Below are 18684 nucleotides of genomic sequence, written 5' to 3'. Positions count from 1 at the left end.
AGATTTAAAAACACCAGAGATGACACAGACAGCAGTTTGAACAAGTTTATTAATTTTTCAACAATAAAACACAAAACTGGTACACAAGTTACAGGTAACCAGTGAGTACCTTGAACATTTGCTGCACAACTGAGGAATTGAAGTCCAGCGAGACCCTTTGTCTCAAAAAACACAAAGACATGAAGGGACCGTCACGCCATGCAGACTGAGTGAAGTATTCCGCTGTGTTGATTAAATCATTTCTATGGAAGTCATAGATATGGAGTTGTCACTGTCTGCACGTTGCCTGTAAGACAAAGCACCCTAAAGTCCTGACCCATGCAAACAGGAATCCAGTCATGAAGAAATAAAATGGCAGAAAGCGGTGGGTAGGCACATATGAGCATGTATGTGACCAAATTCCAGAGTGAAGCTACAGATACAGAGGGTGTAATTATAGCAATTATGATTCTTTTAACATTTTACTCAACTACATCAATTGCTGGTGCCTAATAAATGTAATTACATGGCCACAAACCATAACACGTTAAAATAAAATGCATGGTCTTTGAATTCAAGATATGGTATTTGGTATTTCGACTGGTGATGTTTTGAATTCAGAGCTTGATAGTTTAAATGGGTCCGCATAGTAAAGAGATGCTCCGCTACATTATTGCTAAATGACAGGAAGGTTATCCATTCATTTTTTTTTTTGACTGTACAGATATACACAAGGCTCGAAATATCATTAGCATTATGCTGACCGAACATGAAATAGTCTTGAACTTTAAGTTTTATTTATTGTAAATGTGTCAAGTGCTAGAAGGCTTGATGAAAATGGTAAGTGCGCACCTTTGTTGTATTAAATTCAGGTCAGCTTGTTTGAGTAAAATTTGAATGAAATAATAAAGTGCTTTTAGCAAGGCTTTGTCCCATTGTTAAATATAGCACATTATCAGGTCTTGCTCGGAAGGCACTAGATCAATTAAATGAGTTTCTGCAGTTGGCTGAAATGTCAATTTAAAAACTTTGAGTGATGCTTCGTTTAAGGAAAAACAAACATTTTATTTCAGTAAAATCTTTAAAAGTAAATTAAGGAGCACCTTATTCACAGTGATGTAATGACTGGTTTACAAAATTGAGTGAAACATGGGAAGAGCTCTGCTATGGCTGTAAAGCTTGGTTGAAAAAATAAATAATTACTTGGTCTGGTGTTTGTGCCTTAAGTGCAGATGTAACTGCAGATCTGAGCAACAGCGCCCAACCTAAAAAATCAACATTCGCAGTGAAAACCAAAAAATTGCCATTTTGTTAAAACATTCAACAATTCAACACTGTTTGCACCATTTTCATTGGAGTAAAACCTTAAATCACAATCCCAGGCATCAATAGTTCTGCATAAGTTGGTATCTGTTCAGTAGTGATCTGAAAAGTTGCCTGGAAAATAATTAAACCCCAATTACATCACTGCTGATTAAATATTCATGCTGTGATGCGGTGATTTATAAAACTTAAATAATTCTTTGACAGGAGAGGAATTAAGATACATCAGTAAAAACAACTCAGCGTCCCTCATGTCACTTCTGAAGGCCAATAAATAACATTACAATCTCAAGAAAAAAAAAAAAAAAAAAAAAAAAACTTCAGGTCACTGACCCATATAGTGTTTGAGGAAAAAAAAACCTTCTCTTTAAAGGATATTTATGTTTTGTATTGATTTTCAAATCATTAAAAGGTGCATACGCAAAACAAAAAAGGCATCCTACAGTTTTTGGTTTTAAGGCGGGCTGCGTTAGGATGGGGTTCCTTAGTCGATCCTGGAGCTTGAGTCCACGCGCTGGCATCAAGTGCCGTTGTCCTGCCCATTATCAGCGTCCAGAAAAAAACTAAACAAAAGAAAAATGTACACACATAGTACATACACATATGGTCTCTCGCACTCACAGCCCCCTTTTTATTTTAAGCGTTCAATGAGTTCCTGGGTGAGGCCCAAGTTTAGCAGCTGTATAGGGGTAAGTTGGGCCAGGTGCGGGAAGGATTTGAGCAGACGATCCCAGCACAGCTCCAGCAGACTGGGCACTACCAGCCAGATCTTAAACAAGGAACCAGTCCGCTTATTCTCATGGATGTTCACTACGCCACCGTGGATGTACATGCAACCGGCCTGAGAGCGAAAAAAAGAAGAAAAAGTAGTTAACAATAAATATGAATGCTTGAGGATGACAAATATTAAATGTAAATGCATAAAAATAAATTAAATATATTTTTTTTAAATTAAAAAAGGTAATAAAAAAGGTAAATAAAATAAACTGACCGGGGTAACAGCAGCACAGTGGAAATATGCAGGTTCAGGCATCACTGCAGGTAGTTTATTCCACTGGAACGTCTGAAGGTTGATTTTCCACAGGTCGTCCAGTATTACTTCACCATTGTAACCTCCACATATAAATACATCTGCCACAAACAGCAACAGCAATCAAAAACTCAGCTTGAAAAAGTAACAGTAAAAAAAAAGAAGAGTAAAATCTTCAATTCAACAGTTAGTTTATTAACTAACTCTACCATTTTTAATCTGCACACAACTATGACATCTCCGTGGGGCTGGGTAACCTGAAAAATAATAATAATTAAAAAAGCACAGAATAAGCGTGTAATACAAAGCATTCACAGTGTGCTTCACATTGTCAGATGTCAAAAAGATTAAGATGAGAATTTCATTACTTACCTATTCTTTCATGAGGCTTAGTTGTGATTTCCTCCCAGGAATTTGTTTCAAGGTTATATGCGTGTATCTGATACAAACATTTGGGACAATTGTCACTTACATTAAAATTTCAGAAAAAAAATTTCATTCATGTAAATTGTCATAAGCAGATGGATTGAACAATTTAAGAACTATTTGCACAGGGATTGCATTTATATTTAATAAGCAAGGCCAATTATTTCCAGTAAACAAAATAAATCATGTAACATTTGTGAAATGAACGCTACCTAAATTGGTGATTCATGGAAGCATTTGTACCTTGTCTAATGGGTAGGAAGTCCAGGAAGTTCCACCTCCTAGAATATATATCCTCTGTCCATCATGAGCTATCTCATGCCTATATCTACAAGAAACAAATTTTGAAGGAAGTTTGTCATATCTGCTCAAAGACTGACCTTTTAACATCAGACAAAGAGTGAGTTTTAGTAACCCTAGCTTTGTTTAAAGGGTTAGTGTCATCTGTTACTCACCCTTATGTTGTTCCAGACCCATAAGGCTTGCATTCCTCTTCAGCACACAAATTAAAATATTTTTAATGAAATCTGAGAGATCTCTGTCCCTCCATTGGAAGTCTTTACACCCAAAACTTCAAAATGTTCATAAAGAGATCGTAAAAGATATTCATATGAATAGACTGGTTTAAACCAAGTCTTCTGAAGAGACACGACCACTTTATATGATGAACAGATTTAAAGGGATAGTTCACCCAAAAATGAGAATTCTGTCAGTATTTACTCACCCTCATGTTGTTCCAACCCCGTAAGACCTTCGTTCATCTTCGGAACACAAATTAAGAAATTTTTGATTAAATCTAAGAGCTGGATCACTCCTCCATACTCCTCTATAGGCTTCTAAGGGATTGAAACTTGTTCCCCGAAAAGTTATTAAAGACATTGTTAAAATAGTCCAAGTGACTACAGCGGCTCAATCTTAAGTTTATCAAGCGACGAGAATACTTTTTGTGCGCAAAAAAACAAAAATAACGACTTTATTTCAACTATTAATTTCCTTCTCTGTGGGCCTCGAGTCAGTTGACGTAGTGTGATAGCGAAGTGTTTCTGTGTTGTACGTCACACGTAGGCTCACTATTGGCCGACGCTGGTCATGTGTGTGACGCGTGTGACGTACAACACAGAAACACTACGCTATCACACTACGTCAACGCATCAAGAGAGCATGTTGAACGCTATATGTATGTTTTCTGTTTAAAGGTTTTTCATAAACACTGTTATACTGGTTAAAACTCTCTTCACATCCTGATAGCAATCAATAATATAAATGGTCTAAAACATTTTTTAAACATTTACATGCATCTGCTGTGGAAGTCTCAGGACAATGCCAAGTTGTAGACAGACAGCAGCCGCCGTTTACAGTTCCTCCTGAACCAAAACAATGAGCTTATGCTAAGGTCACGGCATAACTGCAGTGATTAAGCGATTCCCGCCCTCGGAACTATGCATTTGTATGGCAGCACTATCAATGTCGAAATGAATCTGCAGCAGTCAGGTGGTACAAGTCAGTGTTTAAACAAGTTTGAAGAATGTTATGTGGTTTGAGACAAAAGGTATTTTAACGCCTTCTCTCGTGGCGCTTTGTATGAATGTCTCTTCATAAGGTTTGGATTAAACCTGCTTGATTCATATAGATTTATTTTACGATTACTTTATGAACATTTTGAACCGTCCGAGTTTTGGTTGAATACACTTTCAATTAACGGTTACAACCAAACCACAATCCCCCCAAAAAAGTTGACTCACCGCTCCTCAGGCAGGTCGTCCGGAGGGTTGTTGGGTTTCAGGTGAATCCACTCACGTGTTGTTAGATCCAGTCTGTGAAGATCTGTGCTGTAGATGTAGCCTGTCGTACCTCCAAATACATACAGGAAGCCATTGATTATGGCCATCGCCTGCAAAACACAAAATAGGGATCACTCAATTAATGTACATAATATAGCATGTTTACTACAAAACATTGGATACCTTGTACTTGTTTTCATTAATAGGTTAAATTATGAATTTGTTTGGGTTTTTGTACCTGTCCATATATTCGATTGGGTTTCTTTCCCCTGCAGTTGAGGAGGGACCAACGTTTGTATTTAACATTGCAGACGTGAACATCATTTCCGTTGTTTTCCCCGAACGGGATTCCGGTCCCGCCGAACACAAGCAGGTTATTTCCATGTAAAACAGCTATGTGACGTTCAAACAAGATGGTCAAGAGAAGAAAGAGGTTTAAAATACCAGACATACCGGTGGCTTTTTGGAACATCATCAAAATAAAAAATAAAATAAAACAATTTAAAATATAATTTTCACATTACCTGACATCGAAGCCAGTTCGGTGGGCATGAAACCCTCCGTGCGGATCTGTTGCCATGTCCCTGTGGCGAAGTGGAACCTCCACAGCTCCCTGAACAGCGGGTAGTCTTCGTTCTCTGAGCCGCCTGATTCGTCGTAGTCGGGGTTGTACCCTCCGAACACATAGAGGTTGGTGTTGTCTGCTACACAGCGATGGCCACTCCGGGCCGGAGGGGCTCTGTGACCTACAGAGACAGACAGCAGCCTATTGATGATGAGACGACAAACAGCTGGGAGGTCCTCAGTGAGTTAGCATCTGTCTTGAAAGGTAGAAGGAAAGATCAAGGATGGAGGGAAAATGGGATCCAGGGTTTGCTGCTGTAAGGGGTCATTCACACAGAACATGTTTTTTCCTTCCACTGCGCTACTTTTCTATTGTTTTTCAAAGTAAACGCAGATGTCTTTAACCGTTGAGCTCGCGTCTTTTGCATGACACAGCATTCTACGTGACACGCGTTGTGTGAACCAGCCCTAAGGCAACAAATTATTCTGAGTAAGCACAACATCAATATTCAAACCTCCACAGGACAGTTCTGGAAAGCAGGAAGTAGATTAAACACACACTTGAGTTGGTTCTTCACAGTCACCTGTGAAACAAAATGCAAACTGCATTATTAGTTTAGTTTCATCCATAACATAGAAACATAACCCATTCTGATTTGACTAACTAAGCAGTTGGCCAATAAAATGTATCTAGATTTCAGATACATATATATTAGATGAACACACTTTTCTTGAGTTAGATCAGCTCTATTATGAGTAAAGGGAACAAATCCAACCATGTTCATCCTACTTGAAATGCATTCCTGAATATACAAATTAAAACTGAGTGAGATTTATAATCTCCAACCAGATTTTTCTCATATTTAATTCACTAGAATTTCATAGGGGGATCCAAATATTGCAGATGTAGAAGTGAACGGATTAGCCTTAAAAGCCTGAAAACTTCTTTCACTCAGATAAAGCTTGAAAATGTGTCAAATCTACAAATGTACAATAAATATCAGAAGTTTGACTTGTTTAGAAGAAACATCTACACGATGGCGACTTCAAATACAACAATTTAACACAAAACAGCATGGGTAACAGTGAACAGAACACACCTGCGACACCAAATTAATTAACAATCACTAGTTCAAACCCTCATAAGCCTTCATTCCTTGTCAAAGCCTGCTTAATCAAATATTTATATTTAAGAAGCTATGGCCACTCCCCCAAACACAATGTAGAGTCAGATACACAAACAGGATCTTGACTGAAACAACTCCATTTATAAATAAGTTTTTATTCAATTTTTAATATAATAATAAATAGTATATTTATTTGTTAAAAAACAACAACTACTACTAATATATATATATATATATATATATATATATATATATATATATATATATAAATAAAATACATAATTTTTATTAGCATTATTGTTGTTAAATATTATAAAAAATGGAAAGTATAATATTATTAAATGTTTTGTTATGCATTAAAAATATTACAATTAACCAAAAGCGCAAAATTTCCACACATTCGCTTTTTTCCCGGTGTACAAAACTGATAAGTTGACACCCAACTTTATGACTCTCTGAAAAGAATTGATCTGCACGGTTCAAAGGCCACCGAACCTACGATCACAGCATGCGAAGCCTCACCCTTGCAAATTTCTTGCCAGTGAATTTGCCTTGAAACCTGGATGCTGCACCTGAGTGAGAGCATCGCAGGAATAAAGATGGGAGGGAAGTGAAAAAATAAAAACGGACACAAATCAATAAAAATAAAAAGGATCAACACACATTACTTACAACCAGACGAACACTTTGGCCTTTCCCGTTTTTTTTTTAAACACCCAAGCCATCCTGCCCCAGCTTTGCCCCAATGAAGCTTAGCAGAAAGAGCTCTGGCAAAAAGGGCTTTTTTTTACACCACAGTGAAGAAGAGCAGTTTTGAAGAGAGGGAGGGTGGGGACAGCATGGGGGAGGCCTCCAGATTTGTCATGTGGGTTTTCTTTTTGAAGTTCAGTTAAAGGCAGTCATCGCCTATTACCCACCTTCTCTTAAAAACCTGTTAGGGATCCGTAGACTGGGGCAGGGCTGGCCGAGGAGTCTTCGAGCTTGTACCCAGGAAACTCTCTTCTTAGAGCCTGTTACCACAATTACCGCAGTCAGACAGACAAAATAGCAACAACAAAAGGACAATGGCAAAATAAAGAAAAACATAAACAGACAAACAACCTGCCCATCACTCAAGGGGTCAACAAATGGGTTTGGAAATTAAAAAGGCTAATGTACAATAAAGTGAGGTGGTATGTCACTTCCTACATTAAAAAAACAACAACTCCTCACTGCCACACGCCCCATAGTTTAAGTAATCTGTGCAATAAATAACCATGAACAACATTAAGAGACTCATTCAAAAGGACCACAAAATACTCTACAGAGTTCAACAGCCCTAATACTCAAAGCAAAGCATAATGAAAATCCTTTGGTACTAGAGCATGAACAACATATACCCAGGATAACAATTAATTCATTGATTTTCCCCACGCTCTCATGATTACTGGGATAATGAATTTTTTTTTTTACAGAGATTGCACTCACAAAGGAAATTCATAGTCAAAATAATTTAGAGACTAGCATTAACATTTTAAAATTACTACTGAAATGTATGACTTTTTTTCTCTCTATGACTTGGAAAAAATTATGCCCACTGGAACTCTGTTTAAATGTACTGTGTTGATATGTCTGGATAAAATGTTTGGAAACAATTCAAAACACACTGATAACTGGTTTGCTTAGGTTCAACAGCAAATAAACTACAATAAAAATGATGGATGCACCCCAGTAATGTTTGACAGAGCATTGCCACGTGGTTTCTAGTGGATTCTGTGTGGTTAGAAGTCAAAAGTCTCCCCAAGTGAGAAAACGCATAATGTGAAGATGTCCACTGAAGACAAACTACAGGCCATGACGATTACTACAGCATCAAATGAAAAGTCACTTGGTTCGATTTGAGGTTTTTAAGATTGCCATATGCAAATCATCATCTGAGAGCTACATTTACTGTGAACCGGTTGCCTCCAGCTGATAAGTGTGTGTTGTGCAAGAAACCCAGCAGCTTCAAAACACGTTTAGGACAACTTTGAGTAACATACTGCGTTCTTTCTAACCCAAGAAGCCTGTGGCGAATACATCAATTCTGTTTGGTGTAGGAATTTGTGCAAGTATAAAAAGGCGTTTAATCGCTCTTCATATAAACAGGAAGGAGGATACAGATGGCTAGAGCTGCAGGCATGTGATGGGTGGTGTGAATATCATTAAAGTCCTAATGTCACACCGCAAGTACTGTTTTAATGCACCACAGCTGCCTGAAATTATTAGTGTATCTTACTGCTGAAAGATAAAAAATCAAAAAAAAGTAGTAGTATTTACACCGTGACTGAGCAGAACCAGACAGAGCCCCGCTTTTATTTACCCATGTGCTGATCTGTGGCACTATTAACAGTCCAAACAAACCGCCAAGTGAAATACATCCCTAAACTGGGGGTGATGATGGCGCAGTGGATAAGGCACATGCCTTTGGTGTGAGAGACCTGGGTTCGAATCCACTGCGAGAGCCCTGAGCAAGACACTTAACCCTTAGTTGCTCCAGAGGCGTGCGACCTCTGAAATATAGCAATTGTAAGTCGCTTTGGATAAAAGCGTCAGCTAAATGAATAAATGTAAATGTAAACTATAAACATCACAGTAAACACGGAGTGTATATAAGCATTGCCAGATCCATTCTTTTTACTGGTGTGGTGCATTAAAAACCATTTAGTCTACAACTTTCAAACACAATTTAACTTTTACGTTTAATCTAGAAATACAAATAAATATATTATTAGCAAACTTCCCCCAAAACTTGCATTCATTCAGTGTTTTTATTTACTATGTAACAAGCGCAACATGATTGCAACATAATTGCATGTTTGCTTATTCAGGGCTGACACGAATTAAAACTGGAAACCAAGAGCATAGAGTTCGAGCACTCGCTCCTTATATACATTTTAATTTCTAACAACTGTATTGGCAGCACTATTTGCACTTTATAACAGTAGTAGAACTTGGTCTATAAATCAACATTTAAAGCAGCACTATGCAGGAATTCCGTTTTTGTCAAACAGCGACCCCTAGAGTCGCTGTAGAGTACTTGTATTTAACGTTACTGTCGTAAATACAAGTCCCACAGAGCGTGACAGTCTATGATCTGCACTCACGGCCTCTCCACTTTATAATAATAAAGTAGCCTACGGCGTTAGGCTAACCTGAGCCTAAATACCAGATGACATCAATAAAGTTACATGTACGTCGCATTATTTCATAATGTCCGTTATTATAATGTTGTTAGACATGATTATTGCAATTTATCATAATAGTTTGCAAATTGCGCTCATTTACACTATTTACAACGTGTAGGCTTATTTATGTCCTGATAATTATGTGAGATATTGACAACTGTTCTCATGATAATCGCAGGAATCAACTATAACAGTGAAAGCCTGAGTGAGTAGGACTCTTGTCCGATTCCTCGTGCTGTCAGATTCTCGTTACCTTTTTCTAGACTCTTCCGACCGCGCTTTCTTCATTTTTTTCTCCATTCTGAAAACGCAGGTCCGATATTTACTCGTGTCTGACTCCTTGCTCGGTCAGTCTGCCGTTTCCTCTTTCTCTGTTCCTCCGACAATGCTTTCCTAGCTTTCTGCTTCTTATATGACAGTTTAGCCATGATAGTTGTTCTTAGACCTTATGTAGCCCCGCCCCTTTTTAGCGGTGCGCTCGTTGTCTTTTGACTTCCGGTCTGTATTTTCACAGCGATCTTGCATAGGTATGAATGAACTGCTCGTAAAAAAATTCCCGGTCGACATTTGTTAAGACATCTGCTTTACAATGCTTATGATAAACATTACAATGCTCATGATAACTTTTGTTAACTCTACAATGAGTAAATCCACTTCACCAGCTAATTACTCCTGGACAGCGATGCCATAAAAATATACAGAGCGACCGCAAAAACGGAAGTTCAAAGACAATATTCTAAAGATGACGGCGCCCACGTTTCTCTGGTGCATAAGGTCAATAGCTAGCCGGATCTGGATGGGGGCGTGTATGAGTGTAATGTGTGCTAGTGTTGTCAAAAATATCGATATTTCGATAAATATCGATACTGAAATATCTGAACGGTACCAATACTAATTTCCCGAAGTATCAACACACCAATACTAGCCGAGCAGTCACTTTCACTTCTCTCCAAAGGCGCGTTGACAAACACCACACGTGACGCACTCGTCTCATTCGCTCTGGTTAAATAGCAAAAGTGAATGGAAAGATGGCGAGTGCGGCGTCCCCGCGACCGGCTTTGGTTGATTGATAAAGAACACCGCGAGCGGGCATGTCGGAGTCGGAGAATAGTGTGGACAGGACACGCGCTACACACCGCGAGCGGGCATGTCGGAGAATAGCGCGGACACGCGCTTCACACTGCGAGCGGGCTGCGGGCACCCAAAAGATTGTTTGACTATCAATATCCCTCTCATCACTCATTTTGTAAAATTATTTTATAGATGTAAACATTTAAGGAATTGGCTCCAGGGGTACCATTTAGCAAGCATATGCTCAGCATCAGGGGTGTTTGTTTTTTAGACAGACCTGCACCACTGCTAAAAACATCCTAAAACACTGTAACTCTTCTCATTTTAACTTTTCTGAAACATTAACCAAGATGGCCTAGTATTGTTGTTGATATGAGTCTGTGTTTCGTTTTTTCACTGTAATTCTTAAAGTTAACATAATCTGACTGAGGAATCGTAGACAAGTAAATATTGTAACTGTGGTCCGATGTAAATTAACTTGTGTCTGTTTAACTTTATTCAAAAATTATTATTTAATTCTGCAATTTGCCTTCATTAGCGATTATCATCAATTTGATTACACATATACTAATTAAACTAAACTGAGCTAGACAATGGCATCTCTGAATTCAATAATGAAATGCCTTTAACTGAAAATTGAATGTTTAACCTTATTATTATACATTACTGACACTCTATCCTCCAATTTTGATACTGTTAAGTGCTTCGACACAATCTGTATTATTAAAAGCAATATATAAATAAAGGTAACTTGACTAGATGCTGATCCAGTGAGCATTGTTTCCGCGTGTGATGCACACACGTTTGCGTTTAAATCTGTTCATCAAATTAAGTTAATGTATTAACCAGCATTTATGACCGATGACCAATGCATTTGTTACAGTATATTTTAATCTTTGATAACAGTAGGTAATAAAAACACAACGGATCATGTTAGCTCTGGTCCAATGAAAAAATATTAACAGATAGAACTCAGGACATTTTTGTTCATGTAAAATATACCTCATTGTCATGTTCTAGACTTGTAATATTTAGCTTTAAATAAAAAAAAGACCCCCTTAATATTGTGGCAGTTTTTTTCTCTGTGGTATCGAAAATGGTATCGAATATCGATATTTTTCAAGGTATCGTATCGAAGTTAGAAATTCTAGTATCGTGACAACACTAATGTGTGCAGTGCCGTAAAGCAATTCGTTACATCGCGAGAGCTGACCCAAAGTTGCAAGTGCGGTATTTCCACTCACTGGCACCAGAGGGGGGCGAGACGACCACCATTCAACCAGAAAAGACTCATAACCATTCCAATAACTCCGAAGCTGTTCAGTTAAGCTAAAAAAAACCTGCATAGTGCTGCTTTAACAGCTGCATTAAAGGGAAATGCTTAAACTTCACTTGACAAGACGATCAAATAGTTGATAAAGCATTAAATGCAGATGTAAATTATTAATAATTTTCATATCACAGTCAAATAATAAGTCTGACATCTAACAGTTATAGCTAAATTCAAACGAAGCTGTTAAGCTCAATTACCAAGCTAACCGTATTTAACGCAACTTTTGACAGTAAAGCCAACATCAAATGACGACTACGTGATACACATCACAATTAATAGATGCGAACTTGAAATGTTCATAATCAAAACATAACCATTAGCGAAACAGCTAACGCTAGATGCTAGCAGCGCGAGAGATGTGACATACAAAATAACTGTGCTTTATATTATGACAGAAATTAGATAGAAATTTTATTTTTCTGCAAAAAAATATTGTTGTTTTAGTGCTTATTCAAGCGGTTAGCTGTGTCCTCACTGACCTGCGGCTCTTATCGGAGGCCTTCCAGACAGCCTCTCAAACTGATTGAGTCTGTCCGGGCTGTGTGCTCCTTCTGCGGCAGACATCGCTCCAAAAATCACGCTGTAATCATCCACCTACACGCACTCTCAGACAACGGGGTTTCCTTCAACAGACAGAGGTATATCGAAGAGCATAACTCAGCCCATTCTCTCGAGAAAGAGACGCTTAAATTAAATAGATGGACCTGACCGGGTCTCCTTTGCAATGTGAAGGCAGAAACGCTGGTGAATTGAACACATTCAAGATGGCCACCATCTAAAAAAGACATATTTTGACGTTTTTTTAAATGCATTTCAAGATAAAAGTCTTCATGATAAACGTCAAACTTTAAAATCATGAAGCCATGAAAAAAAAAAAATGTTTTGAGTTGTACAATTTTGGTACAGTTGAAATAAATACTTCAAGCTGACCCAAAATGTCCAAAACTACAAAAATGCTGCAGTTTGTTGTATAACCCCTGCTGCATGTAAATGTATGTTATATATATATATTGCATATATATATAAACATATATGTTTATGTTTTTCATTTCTTTTTTAAAGTCACCATGCAATCAAAATGTGCATTCTTTATGGAATATAACAGTATTTATTATACAAGATTTTTCAGTGCACATCATTATTTTTTCAAATTCAAATTCATGTGCACACTTTAAAAGGTTACGTCAAGGGACTTCCATGATCGTCATCAATAAGTCAAACTAAATTTCGTGTAAAATGTCATACATTACTTTCAAAATTGATAGTTTATTTATTATATCTCTATAATTTAATTAAGACATTCTTATTGCCCTAAATGTACCTGAATAATTATTTTGCATATTGAGGGCAGCTTATATATATTTTGGGCAGCACTTAAGAGATGCAAAATCTTTTTACAACACACACTGCAATTTAAGTTTTCAGTCAACAAAATCCATTGCGTCAAATGCCAAAAGGAGACATCATTTGTTCCCAGCTCAACTCAAGGCCATCAGACTGCAGTTTGGAAGATCCATGGAACTACTCACAATGAGTTGGATTGTCTACAGAAAAACAAATGTCTCTTACATTAACTGTATGTTCTGCACAAACTAGCTGAATGTGTCAAATGTGTGTAATCGCACATTTTTCAGTCTATGAATCACACTAAAGAAGCATAAATTCACAATTCAATCCCCATATTTACAAGCTGTATTATTTGGATAAATAATTTTTATTTATTTATTTATTTTATTTGTCTCTGATTAACATAACTAACATGTTAATGAGAAGAACAATATTTCATCATACATTACGTGAATAAAACAAGCCCATTGTCATGGGTTACTACAAATAAATTAATATAATTTGGTGTTAACCAATGTCATCAAAATAATACATTTAGCAAAATGACAGAAAGCTTCTTAAATGGTTACCACACTACACTTTTGTAATGGATGGGGCGGAACTGTGTAAAAATGTTGATAATTGATATCTTGCAGTGGGAGTGTTTAGAGACAGACACCGAACATGGCGGCGCTCGGCAGCCGTGCAAATCGCCCAGAAAACGGCGAAAAACAAAGCAAATCTCCTCTTGTGTCTCCCCTGAAAGTGCGAGAACTTCTAAACGAAGGCGTAGCCTCAGAAGACAACGTGTTTAATTGGTAAGAGTTTCATTATAATGAGTGAGAAGTTACAAAATAGTGAGAATTTGCGGGAAGAAAGCAGGGCAGGGGTGGTGAGCAATTCGACAATCGGATAAGTTTTTACTGAAAACTCTGATGGAAAATTTAACTTAAACCGGTAGCTGTCTGTTTAAACATAGTAGCAGATGGTACCAAATAGACTTTAACTGATACAAACTGTTTGACCATCTTTGCAAAATCAACAAACTAGCTAAAGACCACCAGCTTAGATTAGAAACAAACCACGTTACACGAGTCCCTGTCAACCTGTAGCACACTGTTTTTTTAAAGCCTGACAGCTGGTCTTGGTATACCACCTTGTTCCAAATCACATCTCAAGATGTTATGTTTTTTTTCCCTGTAAGAAGTCACATGGGTTTTACTTTTGTGTGGAAAATACAGCACTAGGTTGATTCATTTTTCTCTCCATATCTCAGTTCGCAGCAGGATCCAAACACACTGTCTCCAAATGGTCTTGGGAAGGCTCCTTGTGAGGCAGCAAACAAAGAAGCATTTTTCAACAGAGTAGAATCCTACTCCATATCCTTTTGAATGTCGCTGGAAAAACATCAGGGTCAGTGCCTGAAGCTGGATTTGAGAAGGCAACAGCCAGTTTTTGTTGCATATTAAAGGTAGTTCACCCAATAATGAAAATTCTGTCAGTATTTACTAACCCTCATGTTGTTCAACCCCGTAAGACCTTCGTTCATCTTCGGAACACGAATTAAGATATTTTTGATGAAATCTGAGAGCTGGATCACTCCTCCATACTCCTCCATAGGCTTTCAAAAGGATTGAAACTTGCCGGCCTCGAAAAGTTATGAAAGATATAGTTAAAATAGTCCAAGTGTCTACAGTGGCTCAATCTTAAGTTTATCAAACAACGAGAATACTTTTTGTGCGCAAAAACAAACAAAAATAACAACTTTATTTCAACTACACATTTCCTTCTCTGTTGGCCTCTAGTCAGTTAACTTAGTGTAATAGTGTAGAGCTACGTCACACGTAGGCTCACTATGGGCAGACGCTGAATGTGTGTGATAGGTGTGACGTACAACAACAGAAACTCTACGCTTTTACACTAGTGAACTGACTCGAGGCCCACAGAGAAGGACATGAATAGTTGAAATAAAAAGTATTCTCGTCGTTTGATAAACTTAAGATTGAGCCACTGTAGTCACTTGGACTATTTTAACAATGTCTGTAATAACTTTTCGAGGCAGGCAAGTTGAATCCCTTAGAAGCCTATGGAGGAGTATGGAGGAGTGATCCAGCTCTCAGATTTAATCAAAAATATCTTAATTCGTGTTCTGAAGATGAACGAAGGTCTTAAAGGGGTTGGAACAACATGAGGGTGAGTAAATACTGACAGAATTTTAATTTTTGGGTGAACTATCCCTTTAAATTACATGTCTGTTTTAGACTAATCAACTCAGTTGTTGGACTTTTCATTAACCCTTGATTGATTTCAAGATGTTGTATGTATTACACGTCTAGTTGTTTGATTAGTCTGAATGAAAAGATCTTTAAAACCTGACAGACTTAGTCACCATGAAATCAGAATTGACAGTTCTTATTTTTCTTTTATGGAATATTGCATGCAGTTTATTAATAATGTCCTGTCCTTTATATGAAAATATGAAAGAAAAAAAAATACGATCACAAATTTGGTTTCATTCATTGCCTTTGCAAAAAAAAGTCCTTAACCTAAGCACTGTTTGAAATGGGCCGGAAAGCCCCGTGTGCTCTCGCCGCTGAGATGTGCACGGTACGGCTGGATCAATGTAGACTGTGATATGTTAAGGTGTTCTAGTTGCCAGGCTTTTCTCTGTGCATCAATCCAAGCAACCTTGGACTTCCAGAAATGTAAGTTTTGCTCTGTTTTTATTATAGAGCGAAGCTATATTTTGTATCTGCACACATTCAATTATTTTCTTTCACTTTTTTTAGATGAAGGAAGAATTTCAGAGTTGCTACAGCAGCTTCAAACGCAACATGAGAAATTCTGTTCCTGGCCAGATTTTCCATGTCCAGGTATTTTGAGAGGCTCACTAGTCGTCTGTGTCTCTTTGACATCTAAATCAATCATTGCTAATCAATAATGTTGTTTGTGTTGCAGATCGCTTCTGGATGGTTCCTATTAATGAGCCTACGATATTACTCGGTGCCTTTGTAGACCGTTTCAAGAGTGCTTGCTTTCTAGAACAGCAGCTGCCTGCTATGAAACCAGAGCAGCTCAAAGCCATGGTATTATTCTTTATATTTTAAAGGGAAGTCAATGAAGGATTTTTCTGTACATTCATCATTTTGGATTTTCTTTTTCCTCAGACCTTAACTGAAGATGTTATAAGTGTCCTCCTACAGCTGATTGAAGATGAGCAAGTGAAGCAAGGTGGTTCTCCCTCTAAAGTCTCATCAGATTCACTCTCTGTACAGGTGGCGGCATGCATCATAGCCCTTTGTGGTTGGGCATCCAGGTAAAAATCCTATCAGTAACTTTTGACGATTCAGCAATGGCAAACTTCTTGCAGAACATTCAGGTTTTATGTCATTCTATGCCTTGTTTCCATTTAGCCCGTCACTACACATTATGAATCTGCCCATCCTCACTTGTTCGTACTGCATGAGAAAGGTAGGGATGTGGAACTTCTATCAAATGGAGACTGTTTCAGAGGGTGAAAACCCTCCGCAGTCTCCAACATCTACTACTGCCTTGACTCCAACTCAAGGCACAAGTGGGGAAAAGGGGACGCCCACCTCACCATCCCAATCACCCACTCCATGTCGCATGAAGCTGCGTAGTCAAGACTCCACACGCTCTGAACAGGTGAGTCTTTTGCATTTTGACATTAGTTTGTCTTGAGTTAAACTTTAAGACTTTAAACTTTCCATATAAACTCAACTGGGAATGACTATTATATTGCTTTGATGTTCTTCAGTCACAACCATCTAAATTGTCAACACTGTCTTGTGCATATAGATGGACACTACATCATCCCCACTGGTTCTTCGCAACAGAAGCAGAGACTCCCCTATCCCACATGATGAGCTTCCAAGCCCTCTGTCCAGGGGCAAGAGACCAATGACCCGCAGGAGGGGTCAAGGAGAAAACCTGGCCACGGATGTGCCCTCTAGTCCACAGCGAAAGACAAAACGCCCACGTCTCTCATCTGCCAGTGGCTCTGTAAGGACTATTATTATGTATAAATTGCTATTGTTATTATTATTAAAGGACAATGTAATATATTACATACATTTTATTTATCTGCATAACCTGATGTCCTAATGGCATATTTGTTTTTAATGACCCTACAAGTTCGATTAAACCATCACGTTTTCACATTTTAAATGCCTAAGCCTGTTTTGTTTTATCTCTTATAGGAAGGGCCCATGCACAGAAATGTGTTTGACCCACTAGCCCAACACCGAGACTGGTGTCCTTGGGTGAGTGTGGGAAAAGATGAGGGCAATCTAGATGGCTCTGTCTTTGTTGGCTCAGAGGCAGAACTCCCTCAACCAAGCTGGAAAGCAGCACTCACCCTGTTTTTATCCATGAAAAGAAGCCTCAGTCCAGTAGGAGCCAGCCCATCTCAGGTGAGCCAAATATGAGAAACTACTATTTAGTTGAAGCTAACAATAATTGTTCATCACTCTAACAATGTTTTTTCATTTTTTTTCATTTAGGGTCCTCATGACAAATCAAAAAGGGTGTTTTCGATATTCCGACAGTGGCAGGTATCTTCCCCAAGCCAGTAAGTTGCACTTTGGAAAGTGGACTGGGAAACCCTGGTGACATTATTCTAGTGGTACCCTGTCCTTTGTAATAGTGACAGTACTTTCATATCAGATTGTTTCTTGATAATGTGAGTCTTGTTTACAGTATTGGGTTTGGTTGGGAAAGGGACAGTAAATCCACACGGATCAAAGCAGCCTGTGCTGAAAGACCTTGCCTTGGAACAGGAAAGCCCAGCAGAGTTCTTCTCAGAAATTGTAATTTTAACACACTGTTTTGAATCTGGGCCTGTCGTGTCTACATTCAAACATCAAAAGACCAGTGGCCAGCGCAATTTACCTTGCATGGACTGCCAAATAGTCCTCGCCACCTCAGGCTTTAGGATTTTAGCCTAATTTAGGGAAGCTTTTGTGAAGCTCCTAGATCTACACTGGAAGACATGCTAGTTGTATCATCGCTGGACGTTGTTCAGATTATAGATCAGCCAAGGATTTTTCTGCATTGTTTAAGTAGGTAAATGATATTTACTTCCATAAATGTGAATGGGCTAAATCTCATTTTTAAAGATGTTTATCCCTTATCTTTTACCCACATGCCAGCTGAAATAGATGCCATATTTAGAAAAGAGTGCCAATGTAAATGGTTTTGTTTTTGGATCAATTTCTCTGTAAGTGCTGCCTGTAGTGCCCATGATGCATGCAATTCTTGGCATCTCTGCCTAATCTAAATAAACATATTACTTTTGCTGGTTTTCACTATGTACCTATGATTTTTCATTGTTGTTTTAAAGGGATTCTACTTTTTTCAAAAACCTTTGACTCTTATGGCTTTTACATGCTTGTAAAATGCAATGTAACGTTCCTTTTTAAAAGAATGGGGGAAATGTATTGTAATTGTTTACTAGAAATATTATGCATTAAAAATGGAACTGTTAAAGGACAAATAT

General features: G+C 38.0%; 2 protein-coding genes across 5 annotated transcripts; one reads left to right on the top strand and one right to left on the bottom strand.

The window, feature by feature from the left end:
• Positions 1 to 31: 31 nt before the first annotated feature.
• On the bottom strand, positions 32 to 12628 carry klhdc10 (kelch domain containing 10). Of its 2 annotated transcripts, XM_077234464.1 has the most exons (10): positions 12320 to 12628; positions 7148 to 7240; positions 5064 to 5285; positions 4778 to 4932; positions 4501 to 4649; positions 3002 to 3086; positions 2705 to 2771; positions 2542 to 2589; positions 2294 to 2433; positions 32 to 2143 (listed from the first exon to the last, which is right to left on the bottom strand). In XM_077234464.1, the coding sequence occupies exons 1-10, from the start codon at positions 12402 to 12404 to the stop codon at positions 1934 to 1936; spliced, it is 1254 nt and encodes a 417-aa protein (XP_077090579.1). In that variant the 5' UTR covers positions 12405 to 12628; the 3' UTR covers positions 32 to 1933. The 2 variants fall into 2 exon arrangements, with proteins under 2 accessions (XP_077090579.1, XP_077090580.1); XM_077234465.1 differs by lacking the exon at positions 7148 to 7240 and having other exon boundaries at positions 12320 to 12606.
• Positions 12629 to 13820: 1192 nt separating this feature from the next.
• Positions 13821 to 18498, top strand: zc3hc1 (zinc finger, C3HC-type containing 1). Of its 3 annotated transcripts, XM_077234460.1 has the most exons (11): positions 13821 to 13984; positions 14443 to 14545; positions 15721 to 15871; positions 15956 to 16039; positions 16125 to 16252; positions 16334 to 16482; positions 16580 to 16832; positions 16986 to 17189; positions 17387 to 17599; positions 17690 to 17757; positions 17886 to 18498. In XM_077234460.1, the coding sequence occupies exons 1-11, from the start codon at positions 13851 to 13853 to the stop codon at positions 18016 to 18018; spliced, it is 1620 nt and encodes a 539-aa protein (XP_077090575.1). In that variant the 5' UTR covers positions 13821 to 13850; the 3' UTR covers positions 18019 to 18498. The 3 variants fall into 3 exon arrangements, with proteins under 3 accessions (XP_077090575.1, XP_077090576.1, XP_077090577.1); XM_077234461.1 differs by having other exon boundaries at positions 17690 to 17900; XM_077234462.1 differs by lacking the exons at positions 13821 to 13984; positions 14443 to 14545 and having other exon boundaries at positions 15702 to 15871.
• The last annotated feature ends 186 nt before the right edge of the window (positions 18499 to 18684 follow it).

The sequence above is a fragment of the Siphateles boraxobius genome, unplaced genomic scaffold, assembly GCF_051911475.1.
Source record: "Siphateles boraxobius isolate OS27281-9 unplaced genomic scaffold, OSU_SipBor_1 19, whole genome shotgun sequence".
Lineage (NCBI taxonomy): Eukaryota > Metazoa > Chordata > Actinopteri > Cypriniformes > Leuciscidae > Siphateles > Siphateles boraxobius.
This window is presented reverse-complemented; position numbering and strand designations above follow the sequence as displayed.